This window comes from Pseudoliparis swirei, chromosome 23, assembly GCF_029220125.1.
Source record: "Pseudoliparis swirei isolate HS2019 ecotype Mariana Trench chromosome 23, NWPU_hadal_v1, whole genome shotgun sequence".
In the NCBI taxonomy this organism is placed as follows: Eukaryota; Metazoa; Chordata; class Actinopteri; order Perciformes; family Liparidae; genus Pseudoliparis; species Pseudoliparis swirei.
Window position 1 is genome coordinate 15,114,631 of NC_079410.1, and position 21,465 is coordinate 15,136,095.

Here is a 21,465-nt window from a genome sequence, read left to right on the forward strand (position 1 = left end):
TCTTTTTGTAGTTAGTTAGTTATTATAACTTGAAATAAATCCTGTCGAGCTTGAGCATAAACACACAATATAAACACACAATAGCACACAGACCAACTGAGACAAAGACGTATCCATCCTGGAGGTGTGGTGTTACTTCAATGTCTGATCTGAGTCCTGTGTGTCGATCCAAGGTGTGGAGATGTCATCCTGTGGCTCAGCTTTCCATCACTCCCTTCTGGAAGATGAGTGTTTGGGACATGGAGGTCAGAGAAAACTGTGACTCCTGCACTACGATTCACGTCATATGTCATTGACTCAACCTTGAAGCTATGCTTCGGATGGAGTAATCTGCCCTTGGTGCGAAGGAGACAGAGGACACACACCACAGCGACAGAGGATCACGGACATGAACATTTATTTTTTTATGTCTGAAATCGTCTGTGATTTGTGTATCAGATAACACCGATTGTTATCAATTCTAACTCCTCATTAATAATTCATCCTGTGCAGCATGTCTTTGTTCCCAGTTCCTCCTCCCCTAAATCCATCGCAACCTCCCTCCCTTACACACACACACACACACACACACACACACACACAACAAATCATTTTGATATAAAAGCTGAAATTTCCTTCCACATCCAACATTGGCGGCCAAGAATACTGAACATTCAGGGTCCGTTGTTGCCTGTATGTATGTGTGTGTGTGTGTGTGTGTGTGCGTGCTGATTTGGATTCCTCTCACTGGGAAAGCCTGATGCCTACACACATAACAGATGGCGATCCTGGCCGTCTACGCTCTAATCCTCAATTGTCAGGAGGATCACCGCCGTGTACGAAGTCCCTCTCCTGAGATCGTCCGTAACTTGTCAGAAACCTGTGCAGCGGTGAGACTGCAGCTGTGGGGATGAAATAACATTTGGATTATTTTATTTGGTTCACTGATGTTTGATATTTGTTGACCAACGGTACAAATTAGAATCTCTGTCAATACTAAACCCAATTTATGGGTTTAAAAAAGACGGGGTCAATATACACTGTAAACTCGTTTAGTGATAAAACCAAGTCTGTCTGCACATTATTCTATGAGCTTATTATGTTTGAATAGACAATCATTTAAATGCTGAAAACATATCCGAAATGCAACTAATTTGTGTGCATAAAAACGGTGCCATATGTGGGGATACACGTTTTTTTGCCAAGAGTTGCATGAGTGAGGTTGCCACACAACCAATGGAGACTCCCCGAAATTACTGCGGCACTCAGGTACAGCAGTGATGTTCCAGGGTCAACCCGGTGAACGTTGAATCATCCAAAAGTTGTCTGAAACCCAAAACTCCTAAGAAATATAGTTTGTACCTCATCACCAACAACGAAACGGGTCAATTTGACCGGCAAAATAACAGGAGGGTTAAAACACTTTCACACAACATTTTCTGTTCGGATTTAACAAACGAAATACAACATGTTAATTTGATAATGAACATGTTATATTGCATTTCTTTAGAGTGCTGCTACCATCGTAGGCTAATCATATTTACCTTTAGAGAGAGCCAGGATGCTGTTTTATTAACAAGCATTCATTTTTCCTTTCAAAATACATTAGGAGAGTTAGAATTAAAATACCTGTTGTTTGACGTCTGTTGTATCACCTCCAGCTGGGAACATGAAATACCACGTCTTACAGTATAACTAAAACGTTATAAACTTAAATAACAAGATTGATCTGCATTCATTGTATGAAATATTCCAAAATGATCTTCAAATACTCAAATGATGACAGCATTTCTTTCTTATCTTCTGTCTAAAGCAGCTGTTTCTCTGGGAGCCATCCTCCTCTTTGATTTATGACTTAATGATAATGTTACATTCAGGTCCTCCCCAAATAAGTTCACACAATGCTGATTCAGCCAAACAATGTTTCACCTAAATGTACTTTGTTAAGTTAAGTATGTGATATTATGAAGCCTGAATGTGCAAACCTCCTATTATCTTACTTTAAATAAACACAAAGTAAACAAAAAATGTAGTAATGTAGTTAGATTCATGAGTTTTAAGTTGTCAGAGTTGTTTAATTGCAAATTATACACAATAAGACACTTTAAAGCCAAACATACACTCAGTTGCCAGTTTATCAATGCACAGACCTCTGCATAATGAGTTTTAAACCATCTAACCCCTCATTCTCTCGTCTCTCTCTTTGTTGTTGAGATTTTAAATAGTGTATAGCTTCCCAAAACAGCAACTAAAAAAAGTCCACATGCAGACGCTAACACTCTTGAAAACCAAGATCCAAAACAGTTCCCCACATCATTGATGGGTAAAGTGCTCAAATACCATGGCACAAGGATCTTGAGAGCACTCCATCAATAATTGATGCGATGAATTGATGGTGTGTTTAAGAGTGTTGGACTCTTTCATATTTGGAAAACTTCTAAACAAAAAAACACTTGAGAGGGGTCAGCTGATTAGATCAGTCAAAGACTTCTTCCTCACGCCTCTGTATTTTGAAATGTAATGATGCAGTAGTCAATAAAAATAGTACTTACATGCAGACATTTGTGCCTGACTAAAACAAGGACAAAGAGAGCCAAGGGCGGAGCATCCTTTTTGGGAATGTCCTTCGGGGGGATACATGTCCAGGAAATCCTCCTCTCTCGGCCAATCCAATGTAAATCAATAAGAAGGCTTCACATGAAAGAGGAGAAGCACAGACATATTGTAAGACTTAAAATAGGCCACGTCTGAAAAAGTACAGTGTACCTTTTCCATTATTGTTATTCTACTCAACACTGTTACCTTAATTTAGTTTGCTACAACAGCACAGGATACAAGAAGCACAAATAATCCCTGTAGCCTAGTCAATTAGTCAATGCCCCGGTATAGAGCCTGTACTGGCCTGAATTAAATCAATTATGCACTTAGATCGTCCTTCCAGTAGATGGCACAGTTTAACTTGAAAGCAAATATCCTCCTATTTCATCATTCAGGTTCTGTGTCCCTCCACGCTGTTAATCACACAGAGGATCATAACTGTGAGCAGTTATGAGGAATGAATGAATACATTAATCCACTAATGAATTAATATACAAATTAGGCCATACACTGATTTAATTGACCACATAAACTCCAATTGTCCACCTCTCTCTCTCTCTCTCTCTCCACACACAAACGCAGTCTTGTGTAACTCTCCCCTCTTCCGTCCCTTCCCCCTCCCTTCCCTCCCAACGCTCTCCTCGCATCTCTCCATCTCTCCACCTCTCTATTCTCCACAGCCCACCAGAAGCTGTGAATGGGAGGCAGCTCCTGTATTTCACTCCGCTGGTGAGCACCACGCCGGTCAGAGTGAGTGGAGGCTGAGCTGAGCGCACAGCTAAAGTCAGCATTCTTCTGATGCCATGTCAAATAACGCGAAGAATAGTAGATTTTTTGGAAAGTAAGAAACGGGTAATATCAGAGCTTTAAAAGCAGTAACAAAGAAGTGATTTTTTAGTTCTTTTATTCCTATAATTTACGCGCGCTAAAGTGGCCATGGCACATTTTACGCACTGCAGAAACGGTGTTCTGGAGGCTCAAATATCCCACACCATGGATTAAACAGCAAGTACTTTTCCGTTTACTTCAGGAGAGTTCAAATGGCGGCACTTCGTAGAAAATTTGGCGAAGACTACCAGGTGGTTAACACAAACCGGGCTTCCACTTTTTCTGCTCCGGTGAAGAAGAAACGCCAGCGCTTCGTGGACAAGAACGGCCGCTGCAATGTGCAGCACGGAAACCTCGGCGGAGAGACCAGCAGGTACCTCTCTGACCTCTTCACCACTTTGGTTGACCTAAAGTGGCGATGGAACATGCTCATCTTCATTCTGACATACACGATCGCTTGGCTGGTCATGGCGTCTATGTGGTGGATCATCGCTTACATCAGAGGAGACCTGAATCACGGACACGACGCGTCCTACACCCCCTGCGTGGCCAATGTTTACAACTTCCCCTCAGCGTTTCTGTTTTTCATCGAGACTGAGGCCACGATCGGTTACGGCTATCGCTACATTACAGAGAAGTGCCCGGAGGGTATCATCCTCTTCTTGTTCCAGTCGCTGATGGGCTCCATCGTGGACGCGTTCCTCATCGGCTGCATGTTCATAAAAATGTCCCAACCTAAGAAACGCGCAGAGACGCTCATGTTCAGTCAGGACGCCGTGATTTCTCAGCGAGACGGCAAACTGTGCCTCATGTTCCGCGTGGGCAACCTGCGGAACAGCCACATGGTGTCCGCTCAGATCAGGTGCAAACTCATAAAGGTAAGTTCGAGATTCTCTGATGTACTCACTGAAAACTAACTAAAGTGTCACGGCTGTAAGTAGATGACACTTTTGTTAACCAGCACCGGCATAATATAATATAACTACACATAGTAACACATGATAAGGAAAAGTTTATATAAAAAAGCAGAATAAACAAAAAAGCCTCCACTGACTACACAGTATATACACCTTGAGAAACAAAACCGGCTTAAGGTTGTTGTGTATTTTTTTATTCAGTCAAGGTAGCATTCCCATACTCCTCCAGCTGCAGGGTGAGCTGCTTGGTGCAACTCTGAGGTGGAGTATAGATGGTCATCACTGCGTCCAGCATCAGTGGTGACACCTGGGCAGATAGTGGCAGTGAAATGGCCCCCAGGGCAAGAAAGTTATGCTCTGTGAATCGACAGTGAGCTTCACGCATGACTACAGATCACTGGAGTTATTAAAAGAGCACTCCTGGGAGAGAGCATTCAGGCATAAAGAGTATTTATTGCACCCATTAAGAAATACATTATCTTATTTCTTTTCTTAAAGGGGTACTTCTTAGATTTTTGTTCCCAGGGATATGAAATGACACAAAAAAGGGACAATGAACACAGCTGTTTTAGTCACATCATTGTGTGTTTGAATCCGCTTATAACTGTATTACTATGTTGGTTATCCACAAATGAAGTTTTTAGGAGAATACAGCTAAAAAAAAACCTCTGAAAACAAGCAACAACACATAAAATCCCCACGGCCCAGAGCACGGTCAACGGATTCCTCTTTTAATTATCGTAAGAGCTCCTCTCAGCCACGTCCATGTGCAATGTTCAAGATTAGCCATTTGGAAGAAAAACAGCATTAGTTGGGTGCTTGGAGCTCGTTTATATCTGTGTTGTCCTGCACAGCCACACCGAGCAGCGCTGGTCAGCTTAATGACGCATGCAGGCAGGAAGGACCAAGCTATTCCACAGTTACAAGAGGGAGAAAACACCCCCAGAGGCATGAAGTACAATCACACACGTCTACATCACTTCTCTCCTCTCTCCTGTGAGACGGAAGCTCTCAAGCAGACTGTCTCCATCTGTGCAACACACCTATGTGATTGTGAGTCTTAGTTTATCAGCACACTGAAACTCAAAGTAATGAGATAGGACTTTCTTTTTTTTAAAGTAATGGCACCAGAAGTAGGAGAAAATTAGGATTTGTCTTACTTAGAAAAGGAATGCATCACCGAGGCTGAGGGATTTTCTTTTCGACTGTAGAGCCGCTCGCCTTCACCTTTCCTTCTGGACTGCAAGGAACACAATCAGTATACACTCCAAGACCTCTCTGGCTACCTCACATCTGTCCACTCCCTCTCTTTGTGAAATACAATACACACCGTATCCATTGTGTGCTTCTTAGTGGGTTTTTTCTCCCCAGTTTTGCCTCAGAGCTTTAACCTTATTCTTTCGCTTCAAAGACTCTTACTGAGACAGAAATGTTGCAGCAGCTCTGCCAGAGCACATAACACAACACGAATAAATGAGTCATTGTGCCTGAACAGAGGCATTGTTTAGTTATTCCACTTCACACAAAAACTCTCATCTTAAAAAACTTTATTATTTTATACTGAATGCTTTCAGTGCACTCCCTTTAAAGAAATGTTGGTGGTGCTGTTGAACTGCAACCTTTTTCAAGTGAAACCTCGTCCTATAAGCACTCAGGCGTTAATGGCAGAGGAAGCGTTTGAACTACAGAAACGATGTGATCGTGCGTGAGAAAGTTTGAGGAGATTTCTTTGTCATCACTTCATCAAGCTGCATCGAAAACTGAGAATGAGCAGCTCTCTTTAATCATATCAGAATCAGAAACATTTATTAGCTGTCAGACACATGAAGAATTTGACTTGTCGGCGAACAAAACAACAACAATCAAAAACAGTCAACAGTCAAAAAATCAAATAAATCTCTTCATGAGGGTCAGTGATACATCTATTCATACTCTTACTTTTCCTCGTGTGCAGGCACCCACTGTCTTTACCACATGTGTGTAATTGTGTAATGCAGTGTAAGATAAAAGTACCAGACTCGGTCTCCCTGAGTAGAGCGCACTGACCTTTGGTTAGACGTGGGCCGATGGACTGAGACCCACAACAAGGGTCAGTTCACCTGCTGTGGAGGGACCGGAGACGGCTTCTCGTTCCCCAAATTAGTCGTGACGGAAAGAAATAGACATGGACCAAAGATCAATATAATGTTTTTCCAGTGATTCCGGGCATGATATAGACGGCCCGAGCGGCCCAGACAGAATGCGGTGTCCTCGACACCTGCAGCAACATGGTGACCAACTGGCACACATCAGACACGGTGACACAACCACCACTGTAGGTGCACAAGTCAGCCCTCAGATGAAGTCGCAGCTCTTATTTCTTTCAAGTTGCAACTTCACTATAGCTTAAATGTCAGAGCCACTTGTTGGTGCTGCTGCATTTGGACACGACAGCTCCGTCAAGCTGGCGTACAGAGTCTCACCCGGAGCAGTTTGAAATGCAGCTTTGCAGGGCATCCGTGGCGGCCATCCTGGTCGAACATCCTCGCTGAGAATATGATTAGCTATTACCGGGAGGGCGGAGAGAGCGAAGGAATTGATTGAAAGTGATGGAAAGAGGCAAAAGAGCTGTAGAGAGGCTTGTGAAAAGAACTCCCAGCACCTTTTTTTCCCCCCTTAATATTTTCATTGTGAGGGGTGCCTTCTATTTCAGAGACATAAAAGGGAGATAAATCCTCTCGACTGTATAGATTACAGGATGGGCTATATACACAAGTTACTAAATCTGGAATTGATTTCCATTTCTTATCTAATAAGAATAGAGATGGTATTATACTATCAGGTTGTGGAGGGCTAGAGAAAGACCTTGAAGCCCTGCAGTCATTGATGAAAGAGCCCCAGAGCCAGAAAACCGTAAGACTCTGGACTGCTCACGCCCCTCTCTCATTTATATGCTAGACTTGAAAAGTTGAATCGGATGTTCTTCGACCAGAGTGTGCATGTGCCCAAAATACACACACACACACACACACACACATATACAGACAACATTTTCTTAGTTTTCTCACCAAGGCATTCGTAAGCAAGCACCACGTCTGAGTTGTGGTGTGTATTATGTCTGAGCCAGGAGAATGATGTCTAAAATAATGCATTATTATTTTTGGATGAACACTACATCTTTAGGCTCCCGTCTATAATAATGCATGATCCTTGTTACAGTGTTTTCCATTCACAAGGAGAACTCAGAGGTAGCACATTCACAACAAAACAGGTTTTTGACCGAGAACATTGTGACACCATTTTTGCCACAACAGCCAAAAAGTCACTAAGAGTCACATTGAGAATTAAAACACTTTCTGTGGAAGGAAACTGAACCAGAGTATAACATATAAAGTAAGTACACAGCATGTTAAAGGCACATCTAATAGCAACTTTGTTTTGTTTTGACCACCTAATCAGGATGCCTTTACATGAGTTTGAATCCAATTACTCACGACAATTAGTGTTGCACATTGTAAACTTCATTCTCACTGTAACCTTCCAATTATTGTCATGTTTTCATATTGCAAAAGAAAATAAGTGACCTAATATTGGTAATTAATGTTGAAAAATGTTGTCATCCAAAACAGATGTGAATTCAGGCGCTCTTTAAACCTTCGGTCGACCATCCGTGTCACCACAGTGAATTTGGACTTTTGTGAGTTGGAAATACGAAAAATAATTGGTCATTCAGAATTTGGACGGTTCATGACGCAGACGCTTTACGAGCAATTCTAAGAGAAGAACAGATGCAGCAGAAAACTCAATTATGGGCGAGAACAGCTCATTGTTGCTCACATAAACCTGAGGAAACAGCCAGCAGACACATCTTCATGGATTTACCCTGCACAGACTTCTGCGTTATTGTGTGAAATGATAAACAACATAAATATATAGCTATACGCAAGGTTATAATACATTTTAATGAATTTTTAGTTTTCATTTTATTTAAATGTTGACCTTCAATTTCATTTCCGTTTAGTTTTCAGAAAGGTTTATATTAAGTTTTAGTTTTACAGTTCTTTTAGTTTGTTTTTGTTATGGACAGGTACAATGTCTCAGAAGTATGTAGCTCCATATATACAACATACATGGTTGGAGAACTGTGTTGGAATGGCCATAATGTTTAAATCCCTCACATACCGAGCAGCTCTCAGCTGGATGGCTGAGCCTGGTTCAGAGCTGTGTGGCAGGGACATTACACTTTATTTTGCCTCAGAGTTTCTTTCTGATCCCTCGTTATAAATGTTAGTACAGATAATCACACGAGTGGTTTCGTGAAGCTGTGTTTCAGTTAATTATGTCATAAAATAGTGAATTGTCTGCTCACCTGGTTAACAGGTTTCTTTAATGAGCTTCAATCAAATCACTGCGTACTGCTTCCTCAAATGTCTGACAACAGAAACAGAAAAGTTTGGCTTAATAAAACACAGTTTGAGTGACTATGGTTGAGAAGAGAGGAGACAACAGAGGCTCTGGCACAGCAACCAGGCCGTGTCTTTGATGTTGACTGACCAATTACTTTTTTGTTATTTTAACCAAAAGAAGCAAACCAACCAAATCCTACTTTTGTTATAAAACAGTTTTTGTTGAACATATTTGGGCTCTTTATGATTGTTTTTGAAGCTGTAGTTTTTGGGTGGAACATTGCATTGTACAGTTTCAGTTATTGAGCCCTTATTGGTCGAAATGAGATGAACACAATAATACAACTCATGGCATTCTGGAACAACACAATAGAGAACTGCAGGATGATGTATCTTTTGAGGCACAGCCTATGAATTTGCACGGCCTTGGGTCCCATTACAAAAATGACAATAGGATTATTGTAAAAAATATATTTATTTATTTATTGATAAGTTATTTTAGGATACAAACTTGTTTTGTTCAGCAAGGGAATCTTCACGAATGAACACAGACGTAATCATTTCTGAAGTGTAAACGCAATTGACGGAAGTAAAAAGAGCTGTCGACCAACTACACCACGTTCCAAGAACAAGCAGACACAACGTAAAGGCTGTAAAGGCGCAGTAGTCAGATGAAGTAGTCTCATTTAGCCACTTGAAGCTACTGCCTTTTTTAACACATGTAAAAGGCTTAAAAAAGTTTCACATTTATAGTTATATTTACTGATGTATCTTAGAACAAAATATGAAAAATATGAAAATAATTTAAGCCTGTGTGAACCACAAACCACAGGCATCGAACCAAAATCCCAAGATGGGTTCCAGGATTGATTCCTGCAGCTCTCTATTCAACAGTACACACAGCCTCCACTATGACCCTACAATCGAATCAACAAATATCTAAAACAGTTTAAACAAAAAGTGTAAACCAATGCAACAGGCCTGCAAATCCTACCCTATAATGTTCAATTTATTAGGTGCACCTAAATAAGTGCAGCCTGAGTGTTATCTTTGACACATGCACATACAAGTTCACATGATTCCTGTTTATAGACCAGGAGACCATGTTGGATTGTTCTGTTCATTTGACGCTTGATTTGACCAATTCACATCCGTCTAGGCTGAATTGTGTGAGATGTTAGGTGGCCCAACCTTTCTAAATGGACTAAGTTGGCAGACAGTATCTGGCCGAAGGGAAGCCTGTGTGATACCGCTGGATTGCCAGCCGACCTGATTGCCTACAAGCTCCTCCGACCCCCTCGCAGGCTCCTGATTGATGATGGCTCGGCAGAGCATGGAGTAGAGTTGAGTAGGAAGGACGATCAGGCCACTTTAGGTCTAATCCATTTTATTTGTCACACCTGTCTTCATCCATAAGCATCATTCACCCCACTTAAACAATTCTTTTGTGAACCATGATGCCTTTCTAATGATAATGAGCAGCTGACAGGTTGACTGGGTTGGTGAGTAGTCAGACGTGTATGTGTGTGTGTGTGCAGAAGAAGCGTAGGAGAGTGCCAACGGGGTCTGTGTAAGGCGCTTTGCCTGTCAATGTTTGCATATAGTCATCCATCATTTTAATCTTTAGCGGCAATGAGAGAAAGTGAAATGTTGAGTTTCCCTTAGCCAGCATTGGGTAACACACATCCACCCAAGCAGTATTCAGCAGCCTGGAAGCACCTGAACAATGCCATGAAAGTGGTTCCCCAAAATATACATCCAGAAGAGCAGCTAATTGATATGGAAATATAATGTTTTCTGGCAACGCAAAGCCCGATTACTCACACTTCATTCCCAATTAGCTTCTCTACTCGGAGGGATACACTATAGGGCAATGCCACTGGGAGGTCAGAATAAAGGTGTTGATGGGAGCTTACTTCTGCAGTGCAAAATACATTTTGATGATTGGGAAGGTTTGCACAGAGATGTAATAAACCCAATTTATTGATCATAAACATAAATCAATGATGCTCTAAATACTGACATAAGCATTTTACCATCATCATTTTATTTAATTGGAGCATAAGTATTTTGGCGTTTGTTCCAAACAGTTGTTAAAGTTGTTTAAAACTTATTTATAGCAATGTTCTGCTCATGTTTGTGTTCTGCATACCCACATTGCTATCCACCATCTGTAAACCCTTCCCCTGAACTATAATCGTCCAATCATGGCAGAGCAGGCTTGTCAAGCTTTCGATTTCCGAACATGTCGTTAAAATCGAGCGATAGAGTATGTTTTTACCTTTCCAAAACACAAAAAAACACAAGAGCAAGAGTGTAAGGAATTCATGAATCAGTGGGTTTGTCCACTTTCAGCTTCACTACGTCCATATTTTAAAGCTTTTTTTGTGGTGGGTGGCCTACTTTAACAAGGAGTAAGTAAGCCTCCTGGAGCTCTTTAGAAAAGACAGACTTTTTCTTCGGCATGACAGCTAACAGTTAGTGTTCTGACAGGTTCTGTCAGAAAGAGATGCAAGCGTCTTAGCAACAGCCCTGACAATGACGCACTGATTGATTGACTCACATGGGCCGACAGACGAATGGGTGTTTAAATCAGAGGGGGACAGGACATGATAAACATCTCACTAAGCATTGAAAACGGGGATATTATTATTCATAATTTCAATAGTAACTATTTGGTTGTGACTGTTAAAAAATGGGGACATTCTAGTGATATACAGTAGCCTACATATTTTTTTATAGATAGTGGTTTGGATCTCAGGAGAACCAGCTGTAGACCGGTAGCCTACAATCCCAGATAAACTATATGACCCCGTATTATAACATTCACTGCAAATCAGCATGTCTGGCAACAGGGCCGGAGTGGGGCCACTTTTCATCCCGGGAATTTCAGGCTCAAGACCAGCCCACTTTTTTCATGGTATCGTGGAAATTGGAAAAATGAAGCAACAGTTCAGCTCTTACTATCCTGTAGTTCTTTTATTAATACCATGGTCCAACAAATAATGTAAAGGTTAAATACAACAATAATAATCCACTTAAGATGAGAAGTTAACAAAAAATATGCAGAACATTAAAAAAGGCAGAAGGGCAGAGCAGGGGTGTCAGACTCAGATTAGGCAGTAGGCCAGATTTGTTGGAGTGAGACCTCATGCACTCAAAGAAATGACTCATTGGATGAACTCAATTAAATTGTTGGCAGGTTTTCCATCCAATAATTATATGCAACTCCAACTCAAATTTAGTACATCAGTGCAATAAAATGGAATTAAGTTAGTCCAACTCATTTGTATCAAATACATCTAAAATAAAATCACGATATTCATTAAATTAAATTAATTTATGTTTGTCCAACTCAAAACTAACTAACAAAATATGCAAACTCCACACAGAAGGAACAACCCGACTGGGAATTGAACCCACGGCCCTCTGGCTGTGAGGCGACAGTGCTAGCCACTACACCACCGTACAGCCAAGAAAGTGTCTTCACCTCATGTAAACAACTGATTTTCAGCTGGCGCATGCGCAAAGAGTAGTCCTCAATGAAACACATTTATTTTGAGTTGATATGCACACCATCGAACCTAAATAAATCTAATAAATGAAAGTATTCATACATTTTGTGTTACACCCATTAAATATAAATATCTATTTTTGTAATTGATTTATTTAAATGTATCAAACAATATTTAAATGTGTCACCTAAGAAGGGCTTGAATCGTTTTTGTGAGTGTAACCTAAATAAATCTAATAAATGAAAGTATTCATACATTTTGTGTTACACCCATTCAATATAAATATCTTCGTTTTGTAATTGATTTATTTAAATGTATCAAACAATATTTAAATGTGTCACCTCTAAGAAGGGCTTGAATCGTTTTTTTGAGTGTGGGGGCCGTCATTGTCATGGTCATTATCATTTTTATGCATGAGTATTATAAAGTGGTGATTTACTCCTTTACTACACCCACTTCTGAGCAAACAATGCATATTGGTTCATCAAGTACTGTCATATACTGCTCTTTCTTAGAATATATAACTTTAATTCATATAGTTTCCTCTGTTATCCTCTCTACCTGTCCATGTAGTCATGGCCTCCTCATTGCAAATGTCGGGCTCATCATTTTCAGCAGGAGACTCTTATCTGCTGCTCCGAAGCAACAAAGAAAAATTAAGAGTCATATTACTGCATACTTCAATATCAATATCAATAGTATATATCAATATTTGCATAATATTTGCAAAGTCTATGGATCGCCATTGTTTGGGTGATATAAAAAGGCTAATATTTTAATTCAATTTAATATTTTGCTTGGGAATAGGTTGACAACACTACAATGATATTAATCAAGGCTACAACGTTAGCCGAATAGTTATGTTGTTAATCATTAGGCCTTTGTCTCTCTTTACCAGTTGCCACTTGTGTTTGTCCTCTTGAAAATAAATCTGTAAGCTTGGCACATTTGGCAGCATCCTCCTCCAATGCCTTTCTTTTTTTCAACCTGGCTTTTTCAGCCCCTCCTGCCCTCTTCCTCCCGTCCATCCTCCCTGACGCGTATCGTTACGATCGGGCCGGACCAGCTATCAGTAGCTGAGAGAACTTTTTGGAAAAGACGGCTAAGGACCGAACCAACTCTATTATTTGGGAGGGGTGAACTTCCTCACATGGTACAACCCATGCAGAGGCTGCGGTGTCAGAATGCGGAACATGTGTAGCCCACTTTAAGACAAGATGGACTAACGTGACAAATGTCAACAAATAAAATTCTCGACCGGCCCAGAAGTGAAGCGGCCCACCGGGAACTCTCCCGATTCTCCCGATTACCCACCCCGGGCCTGTCTGGCAACCTACAGTAATAACATCATCGAGGCTAACACGTTAAATTTGTTCAAACTAAACAAGTGTTTCATCTTACATGTTTCCCTTTCAAACTTAAAACACTAGGGCTACGTTACTCTAAGGCTGCATTATGAATGGGATGACCAGATGAGTTCAATTACCATCATTATGATGCCATAAATAAATGATCTAACATAAAGACCAGCCCTCCAAATCTCAACCTGGGGCTGGAAGCAGTGCAACCAAGAGGAAAGCTATGAAATGAAGAGTATAAGTCTTACTTTGGGGAATAATTTAATACATATTTGTGGGAACATTTATTTAAAAAAAAGTATATTCTGATGATGTTTAGGCCAGCAGAGAAGGCCTTGCTGGCCCTGACGGCCCACCACTGGTTGCAGATAAGGGGTGAGACTGTGTGTGTGTGTGTGTGTGTGTGTGTGTGTGTGTGTGTGTGTGTGTGTGTGTGTGTGTGTGTGTGTGTGTGTGTGTCTGTCTGTCTGTGTAGAAGATCATTATGAAGCTGTGTGTGTAAGTGGTGGGTGGCCAACTACACACAGTCTTTATCTCTGTGGTGAAATAATGTAGAAAAAAAGAAAGATAAAAATGTGCCTTTTCTATTCAATCCATTAGGAGTACATCAACTTCACAGATTTTCTTTTGTTATTTTAATGTTAAAAATAAAATTTCCTGAGTAGGAAAATTGTTGTGATGCTATTTTAAGTCGAAAAAGAAGATACTGTGCAGACAATCTGAACCTTTAAAGGTCAGATGTTTCTTCTTAAATGACACAAAAAACTAGTTTGAACTTTTTCAGCAGGGTTGGCCATTCCTTCAAGTTTTGAGATTGAAATAATAATATTACAAAAAGCCACCAGCCTCTTTTCTGACAGCAGAATCTAAGAAAATGGCCACAAATTGAAGGGAGAGTGCAAGAAAGGGTAACACAGAGGCTGCTAAGTGAGGGAAGCAAACCAGAAGAGGAATGGTGAACAGATAGATTCGACAGGTCACGACAGGAAAGGAGAAAATACATGCGGGACCTTGGTGGTGACATCATCTGGGCAATTAAATGCTTCTGCATCAGTTAACTCTCCGTGAGCAAGTAGCGTCCAAACACGGCTGTCTCATACGTCCACCTGCAAGTTCCTTGAGAAATCAAAGAGAAAGCGTGACGTCTGTGGCCACTGCAAATACGGCACCAAGGCAAGTTTGAAATAGGAGATAGAAAAAACATATTCCATCCCCTCCCAGCCCGCAGCACACCTTCAGACTGAATTTGTAGGTGTTTTTAAAACTGTAGTTCCATTTTCTTTGGAAACATTGCTTATAAAATTGAATGAACTGATGCATATACTGTTTGCATCAGTTCATTAGATTTGTTGTTCATTAGACAACAAAGTAGTATCTAATTGGAGTCTATTGGGAGTTGTTATTGGTTCCACCAGTCGTCTAACAACTCACACGGTTTCTTTAAGTAAGTTTGATGCCCAAAGAGGCGAAATTATCCCCATCGTAAGACGCCTCTGATTTATTTGATCTCAGGTTAAACTTGGTTGGAGGTTTTTAAAAAAACTATACCTCCAGCATCTATAACAGTAAAAAGCTGTAATAACAATCTAATAATGTCATTTATAATAATATACCAATAACAGGGCATTGTTAATGTGCGGAACAAGTACTTTTATTTTTGATAATTTAAATCCATGTTGTTGCTAATACATTTTAAATGCAGTATGACGGTTTCATGTGTGCCAGAACAAGAATATTGACCTTAGGGTGAAGTGCATCTAATCCTCTCTTTCCTTTCGTTATATAACTTTCTTATTTATTCTCTCTCTCTCGCTCTCTCTCTCTCTCTCTCTCCTGTCTTTCAGTCTCGTCAGACACCTGAGGGCGAGTTCCTGCCTCTGGACCAGTGTGAACTGGATGTCGGCTTTGGGACGGGTGCAGACCAGCTCTTCTTGGTGTCCCCTCTCACCATTTGCCATGAAATCAATCCCAAGAGCCCCTTTTTCAAATTATCTCAGCGCTCTCTTATGAATGAAGAGTTTGAAGTTGTTGTAATCCTGGAAGGCATCGTGGAAACCACTGGTGAGGGACTCTTCCTGCCCTAAACTCATTTTCCTATCACTTTCCTGTTATGCTTCCTCTCAATCTAAATGTAAATGTCTATTTTAATATGAACCCACATGACACTCCTGTCTAATAGATGTGTTACCTAAACTCTGTGAAATCCAATTTCCACAGTTCTCAGTTTTACATATTATATAGTTGAAGAACTTGGGAGGTGAAAAAAAAAAGATTGAGAACAACACATGAGAATGACACCCTGAATGAATTATGAGGGATATTTTACAATCAACGGTCCCGATTTTTCAGACCACAACTAAGAACAAAGGTAATTCTGAGCCTGTGAGACATTGTTATGTAACCCACGGAGAGCTGCAGCCCTCTCAGGGACAATGCTGCTTTCTCTGTTGCATTTGAAACCGAAAGTTTCTTCCCTCAAGTCCAATACAAATAAATCCCTCTCCCTCTTTTCTTTTTAGCTCTGCTTCTATCCCTCCGCCATAACCCTCTTTTTGCTCCTGCTGCAGAATAAACCACCGAGCTGAATAGGCTTAGAGCAGTGGGGACGGATCAGTAGGGAGGCGTAGAGGCGTGCAGGCAACACGGTCTGTGCTCTGTTGATAAAACCATTAAATCAGGGTGCAGACACACATTTAGAGTCACGGTGCTGTGGCACTCAGAGCCGAGGAGTAAAGGAGGGAAGCCCCGGCAGTGTAACCTTCAATGGCCACGATATCCTATCATGCTCACACGAACACGCCTCCCATTGACCCCAACACGCTAAGAGGCCTCCCCTCGTCTCCCCAACTCACTCGAAGTAAGTTTCAACCAGACAGATTAAGATGCAGTCACTATTATTTATCAGTTTTAGATTGTGTCTTGAAAAAATGAGAAGAAATAGATTTCAGTTTCTCCTCCATAAATATAAATAGAACATATAACCTCAAATAATTAGCACTTTATTGATTTGAAACATTTATTTTTTGAGAAAAAAATAATATCCATCCTCTCATAAACCAGTCCTGACTATTCAGGATGTCTTGTAATCAAGTGTGTTTAGATGGACATGAGCTTCCCGGTTATTAGGATCAGAATCAGAACCGTTTATTGCCAGCTATGTCACACATGCAAGGAATTTGTCATGGCGGGTGGACAATGACATTAAATAATCAACAACAAACAATACAGTGCAAGACATATAACATATTCAATATACAGTAGAATATAGAAGAATATAAAATAAAGTGCACAGACAACAGTATGTTCTTAAACAAGTGTAATTAATGTAAGTGTGGTGTTAAAGTGACATGTGTATTTAAATATGAAGGGATGTGCAGGATATGAGGCCTGGTTCTGCTCATATTTGGGATATGATGTGTTGCTGCAACACAGAGAAATGGGCTTTTCTTATCCCCGAATACATCATGAATATTTATCTCCCGGTTACTGATGACCACAGTCTATTTGCGCCATTGATGTTCACCAAAACAAACCGGCCAATACTGAACATGTTCAAACTCTTTATTCTAATTTCCTCTCTGCTCTGATCGCCAACAGCGTTCTGCTCTGAGCTTACCCACAGTCTCCCTCACACTTCCAGGCACTGAGCTATTTCTGAAAGCAGCTCCACGACTCCTCTGACTCTCTCCACTGGTGTCAGCATGTCCCCGTCAGTACGACGGCACAGGACAGGGGAGCAGTGGATGCAGATAAGCCGGCTCTTTCATTACCGAGAGCTTCGTTTCTTTCCGCGCTCCGGAAATTACATGCTTTGCGCCGCCGCTGTGTGTTTCTGTCGTGTCATTTGAAACCGTGCCTAGAGATAAGGGGTAAACATGCAAGTCTTTTTTTTCAAAATTCTCCCGGTAGCATATTCACATTTCACATAAATGGGATGTGGGCTTATCCGGGTTTCCTAAAAGAGGCTACAGTGTTTACGTGCTCCAACACATTCACAGGATACTTCAAAAACACGATCATGAATGGGATACTCTGAGAAGGTGATTGAAAACCATTGAGTCAACCAGGCTTGGTGTAATTCCCATGACTTTTGTGTTGTTGCTCGGGCATATCAACCCCATCTGTAGGTGGCACGATCCCTAACACGCAGATATCGCATATTTCTCTCTCCGTGTTTTGATACTCGCCAAGTAAGTATCACGTAAAAGGCGAAGCATCACAAGTGTTTGCAAAGTTGTGCTGGAGCCTTTTAATTGAATGCCAGATGCTGTAAACATTAACCAGCGAGATGAAAACCCATGTGATGCAGAACGATGGAACCAAACTGGCACGCTCCAGACCCTCGAGCTTCCACTGCACCGGTATGACTGCAGTCTAATGCATGTACCCAACCACAGTCCTTCTCCTGGTGTGAGAAGAGAAAACATCTGGTACACTATCCTGGACTCACCCGTGTGATTAAAGCCAAGCATCTGGGCTAATTAAGAATAAAGATGAGCTTTGTGTACATGTACAAATAGCCTTTCTCTGGATGAAGATGTCTAGGGAGCCTGGAATAGCATCAGGCCATGACATAACACAGCACATATCAGCCCTCAGACGGGCTCAGACTCCTACTCTAGTGTTTACAGGAAAGGCTCACGTGGAAGCAGAGCCGCTGCATGATAAAGAATATGGGCTAAGTGCTTATTGATCACAAATGACCTCAAACAAACATATAAATGTCAAGACAATTAACTAACGAGAGTTCAAATGGAATAAAAGTGTGTTAAGATGTACGCAAGCCGTTATACTCCTGTATACAGGAGACACACAGCCACTAACGTTAATACAAAACACAATAGCAACATTATGGATGATTGATAAACAACTGCAAAAAGAGCATGACATCAGTTTGTCAATTGGTGATTGTGTGTGACATGAACAGAGACGCAGGCCAGCACGAATCACAATCAACACCATGAGTTACATAAAAACAGACAGTGTGTATTGGTGAGTGAAATGTGACGGGGGACGGTTTATTACGTTGGCCAGATTCAAACTGGTAATTATCACGACCAACACTGTTAACAAGCATCTCTCACCTCTCATCCATGTCAACAGCCAACAAACCACTCAGCTCTGCACTGAAACAAACAGCGCAGCTTTGAACTCCAAGAAGGAATATTTAACCCTCCTGTTACCTTAACATTTACTTACATATTTTACCCTCGGGGTCAATTTGACCCCAGCAATTAAAACCTCCAGAAAATTATTAGAATTAATATTGTTTCCCAAGTTTAAGTGTGAGGTACTTTATGTTTGTTTGTTGACTACCTAAATAGCCCTTTAAATATATAAAAAAGTTGATATTTCTTATATGTTTGACACAGTGAAAAACAGCCTGGGGTCAAATTGACCCCAAAGAACACCGACGTTAAACATTGAATGGGGTCAAATTGACCCTAAGGTAACAGGAGGGTTAAAGGCAGTTAAATGTCTCCTAAATGGTACATAAAATGTCCTTTTTCGCATATAGGTAATATTTTTCAGGGCATCTGAGGTGACATGATTAGAATATGAGGAGACCTAAGGTAGTAATAGCTGGTTAACTTCTTTAATGAACCATTTAGAAAAAGGTAAGAATCCTTCCATTACCCGAAATGACTGCATTCAATCTCCAGTATGTGACCTCATGGGCAATAAAGAAGAGCAGAGTGGGGGAAGAAAAGATAATGTGAGGGAATGCTGTCCTTTCACATTCCTCCTTAACAGCCAGTGATTGTTTTGCTAAACCCATTCAATAACACCTCCCTGTCACTCTCTTGAAGGTATGACCTGCCAGGCCCGGACGTCATATACCGAGGATGAGGTTTTATGGGGCCATCGCTTCTTGCCGGTGATGTCCCTGGAGGAGGGCTTTTTCAGGGTAGACTACTCCCAGTTCCACAGCACGTTCGAGGTACCGACGCCAGCGTACAGCGTCAAGGAGTATGAGGACATGAACGGCCTGCCCTCGCCTCCATACACTCCCGCACTGACCGAGAGCCACGGCGCCCGGCGCGGCCGGGTGTTTTCGGGGGACTGCATCAACATATCGGAGGACAGGAGGGGGGTGACTGGGGGTCGACTGCCGAGCAAGCTGCAGAGGATGAGTTCATCCGGGAAGGAGGACCTGCAGAGGAAGGTGCTCCTGCTCAGCTCCCAGCACTCGGAGAAGATCTGCAGCACAGGAGACCTGCCCCTGAAGCTGCAGCGCCTCAGCGACACGCAGGGAGCCGAGGCGGAGAGTCGACTGCACCTCAAGTCGCTCAAGGTGGTCTTCGAGCCCATGACCCATTCCACTGGAGACTTGTACCAGCAGAGCCTCGTGCCCACACCCACACTGGCGTCTGCCCCGGTGCACATGCACAGCCCGCTGCGCTCAGCTGGAGGGAGGCCGGGGGACAACCTGCCGGCAAAGCTGCGGAGGATGAACGCCGACCGCTGAGACCCAGACAGTCCCGCAGCAGCAGCCTCCCGCTGGCTTCTGATAACAGACCGACCGGAGGACTCGCGCACGGAAGCCGAATCAGAGGTGTCCTTTCGGCGTGGATAGGATGACATCAGATGCTTTTATCTGACGATTAATTTATTCGTATTTTTTCCTTATTTTTCTTGAGATTTACTGGAATTACTGTGATGTTGGTGTTTCATAGCAGAGGCATTCACGCAGGTGTTGTGACACGAAACACAAGAGAAAAAAACACAAACTTCATGCTTAATTTGAACTGGACAGATTCTCACTCCCACCTCGTCAAACAGCGCCGCTTGGTCAGCTCACCTTGGCATCCAAGATGGACGCACCTGACCGTCTACTATTGCCACAGGAGGGTTTACATTGGAGGAGTTGAACGCCCAGTGCGTCGCATACAGCCATTAAAGGGGGCGTGGCCAATGCCAAGGGGAACTGGCTAAGCAGAGGCATTTGACACGTTGGGAGTGAGAATGGTTAAGCGAACTTTATCATTCTGCAAGAGTTGTACACTAAATCCATGTATGCACCACTACACTTACTAGAAATTTGAGCTCTAAATATAAATGATATAAGGATGATAATAAATGCTGTTGATCTTTCTCTTCCTTGTGTTTTCATTTCTGGCACACCATCAATTTAAAAAAAGGTTTTCCCAGATATCAATAAGTAATCCAGCAATGTAATTACGTTTTAACAGGCTGTTGTTAATGCATTTCTTTTGTCCCCTTGGCAAGCGCCACTTTCCTCACTCGATAGTGCAAAGAGGAGAGAGAGTTAGATAATGGGCGACGCTACTGCCGAGGGGGAAATATAAAGTGTGTTTATCGGAGAATGGAGGCTGATTATCATCAACCCATCGTTGCAGTAACGTGGTCAGACAAACACACACAGACAATGGAGTATGTTGTCTTTGCTTAGTTTCCATTTATCCAGGTGTGTGATGAGAGACCTGCTGTATCACACAATGCGACCAAAAGAACAAACAGATTAAAGAAACAGGGCCACATCCTGGCATGAACACACACCACACTCTACAGATGTAACTCCGCAAAAGGCTCCGTGGGCACCTCGGGGTCAGCGTAGCTGAAGTACTTGGAAAACCTAAACCATAAGCTCACCTCTTCAGCAGCACAAAGACAGGACAATCAATGGTAGATGGGGATTTCCCCTGCATCAACCGCACTCTCAGAGACCCCCACCCCTTCCCCTCCCTCCCCCCCCAGTATGCATCTGCAGTTTCAACCACGCTCTCAGTTTACACACAACTGCTCTGTACACTCTATTCCTCTAATTTAGTCTCCTGTGTATGTTTGTCCACTCGCTCAGAGCACATACGGCCTGTCACTGGTCTCAAGCTGGGTCCGATTACCCAACAACGAATGAGTAATT

The 21,465-nt window shown here is 41.9% G+C and overlaps 1 protein-coding gene across 1 annotated transcript; it reads left to right on the plus strand.

The window, feature by feature from the left end:
• The first annotated feature begins 3,289 nt into the window (after window positions 1-3,289).
• kcnj19a (potassium inwardly rectifying channel subfamily J member 19a) lies at window positions 3,290-20,675 on the plus strand. The gene is made up of 3 exons (XM_056406459.1): window positions 3,290-4,283; window positions 15,425-15,641; window positions 19,391-20,675. Exons 1-3 carry the CDS (start codon window positions 3,618-3,620, stop codon window positions 20,047-20,049), a joined length of 1,542 nt encoding a protein of 513 aa, XP_056262434.1. The 5' UTR covers window positions 3,290-3,617; the 3' UTR covers window positions 20,050-20,675.
• The last annotated feature ends 790 nt before the right edge of the window (window positions 20,676-21,465 follow it).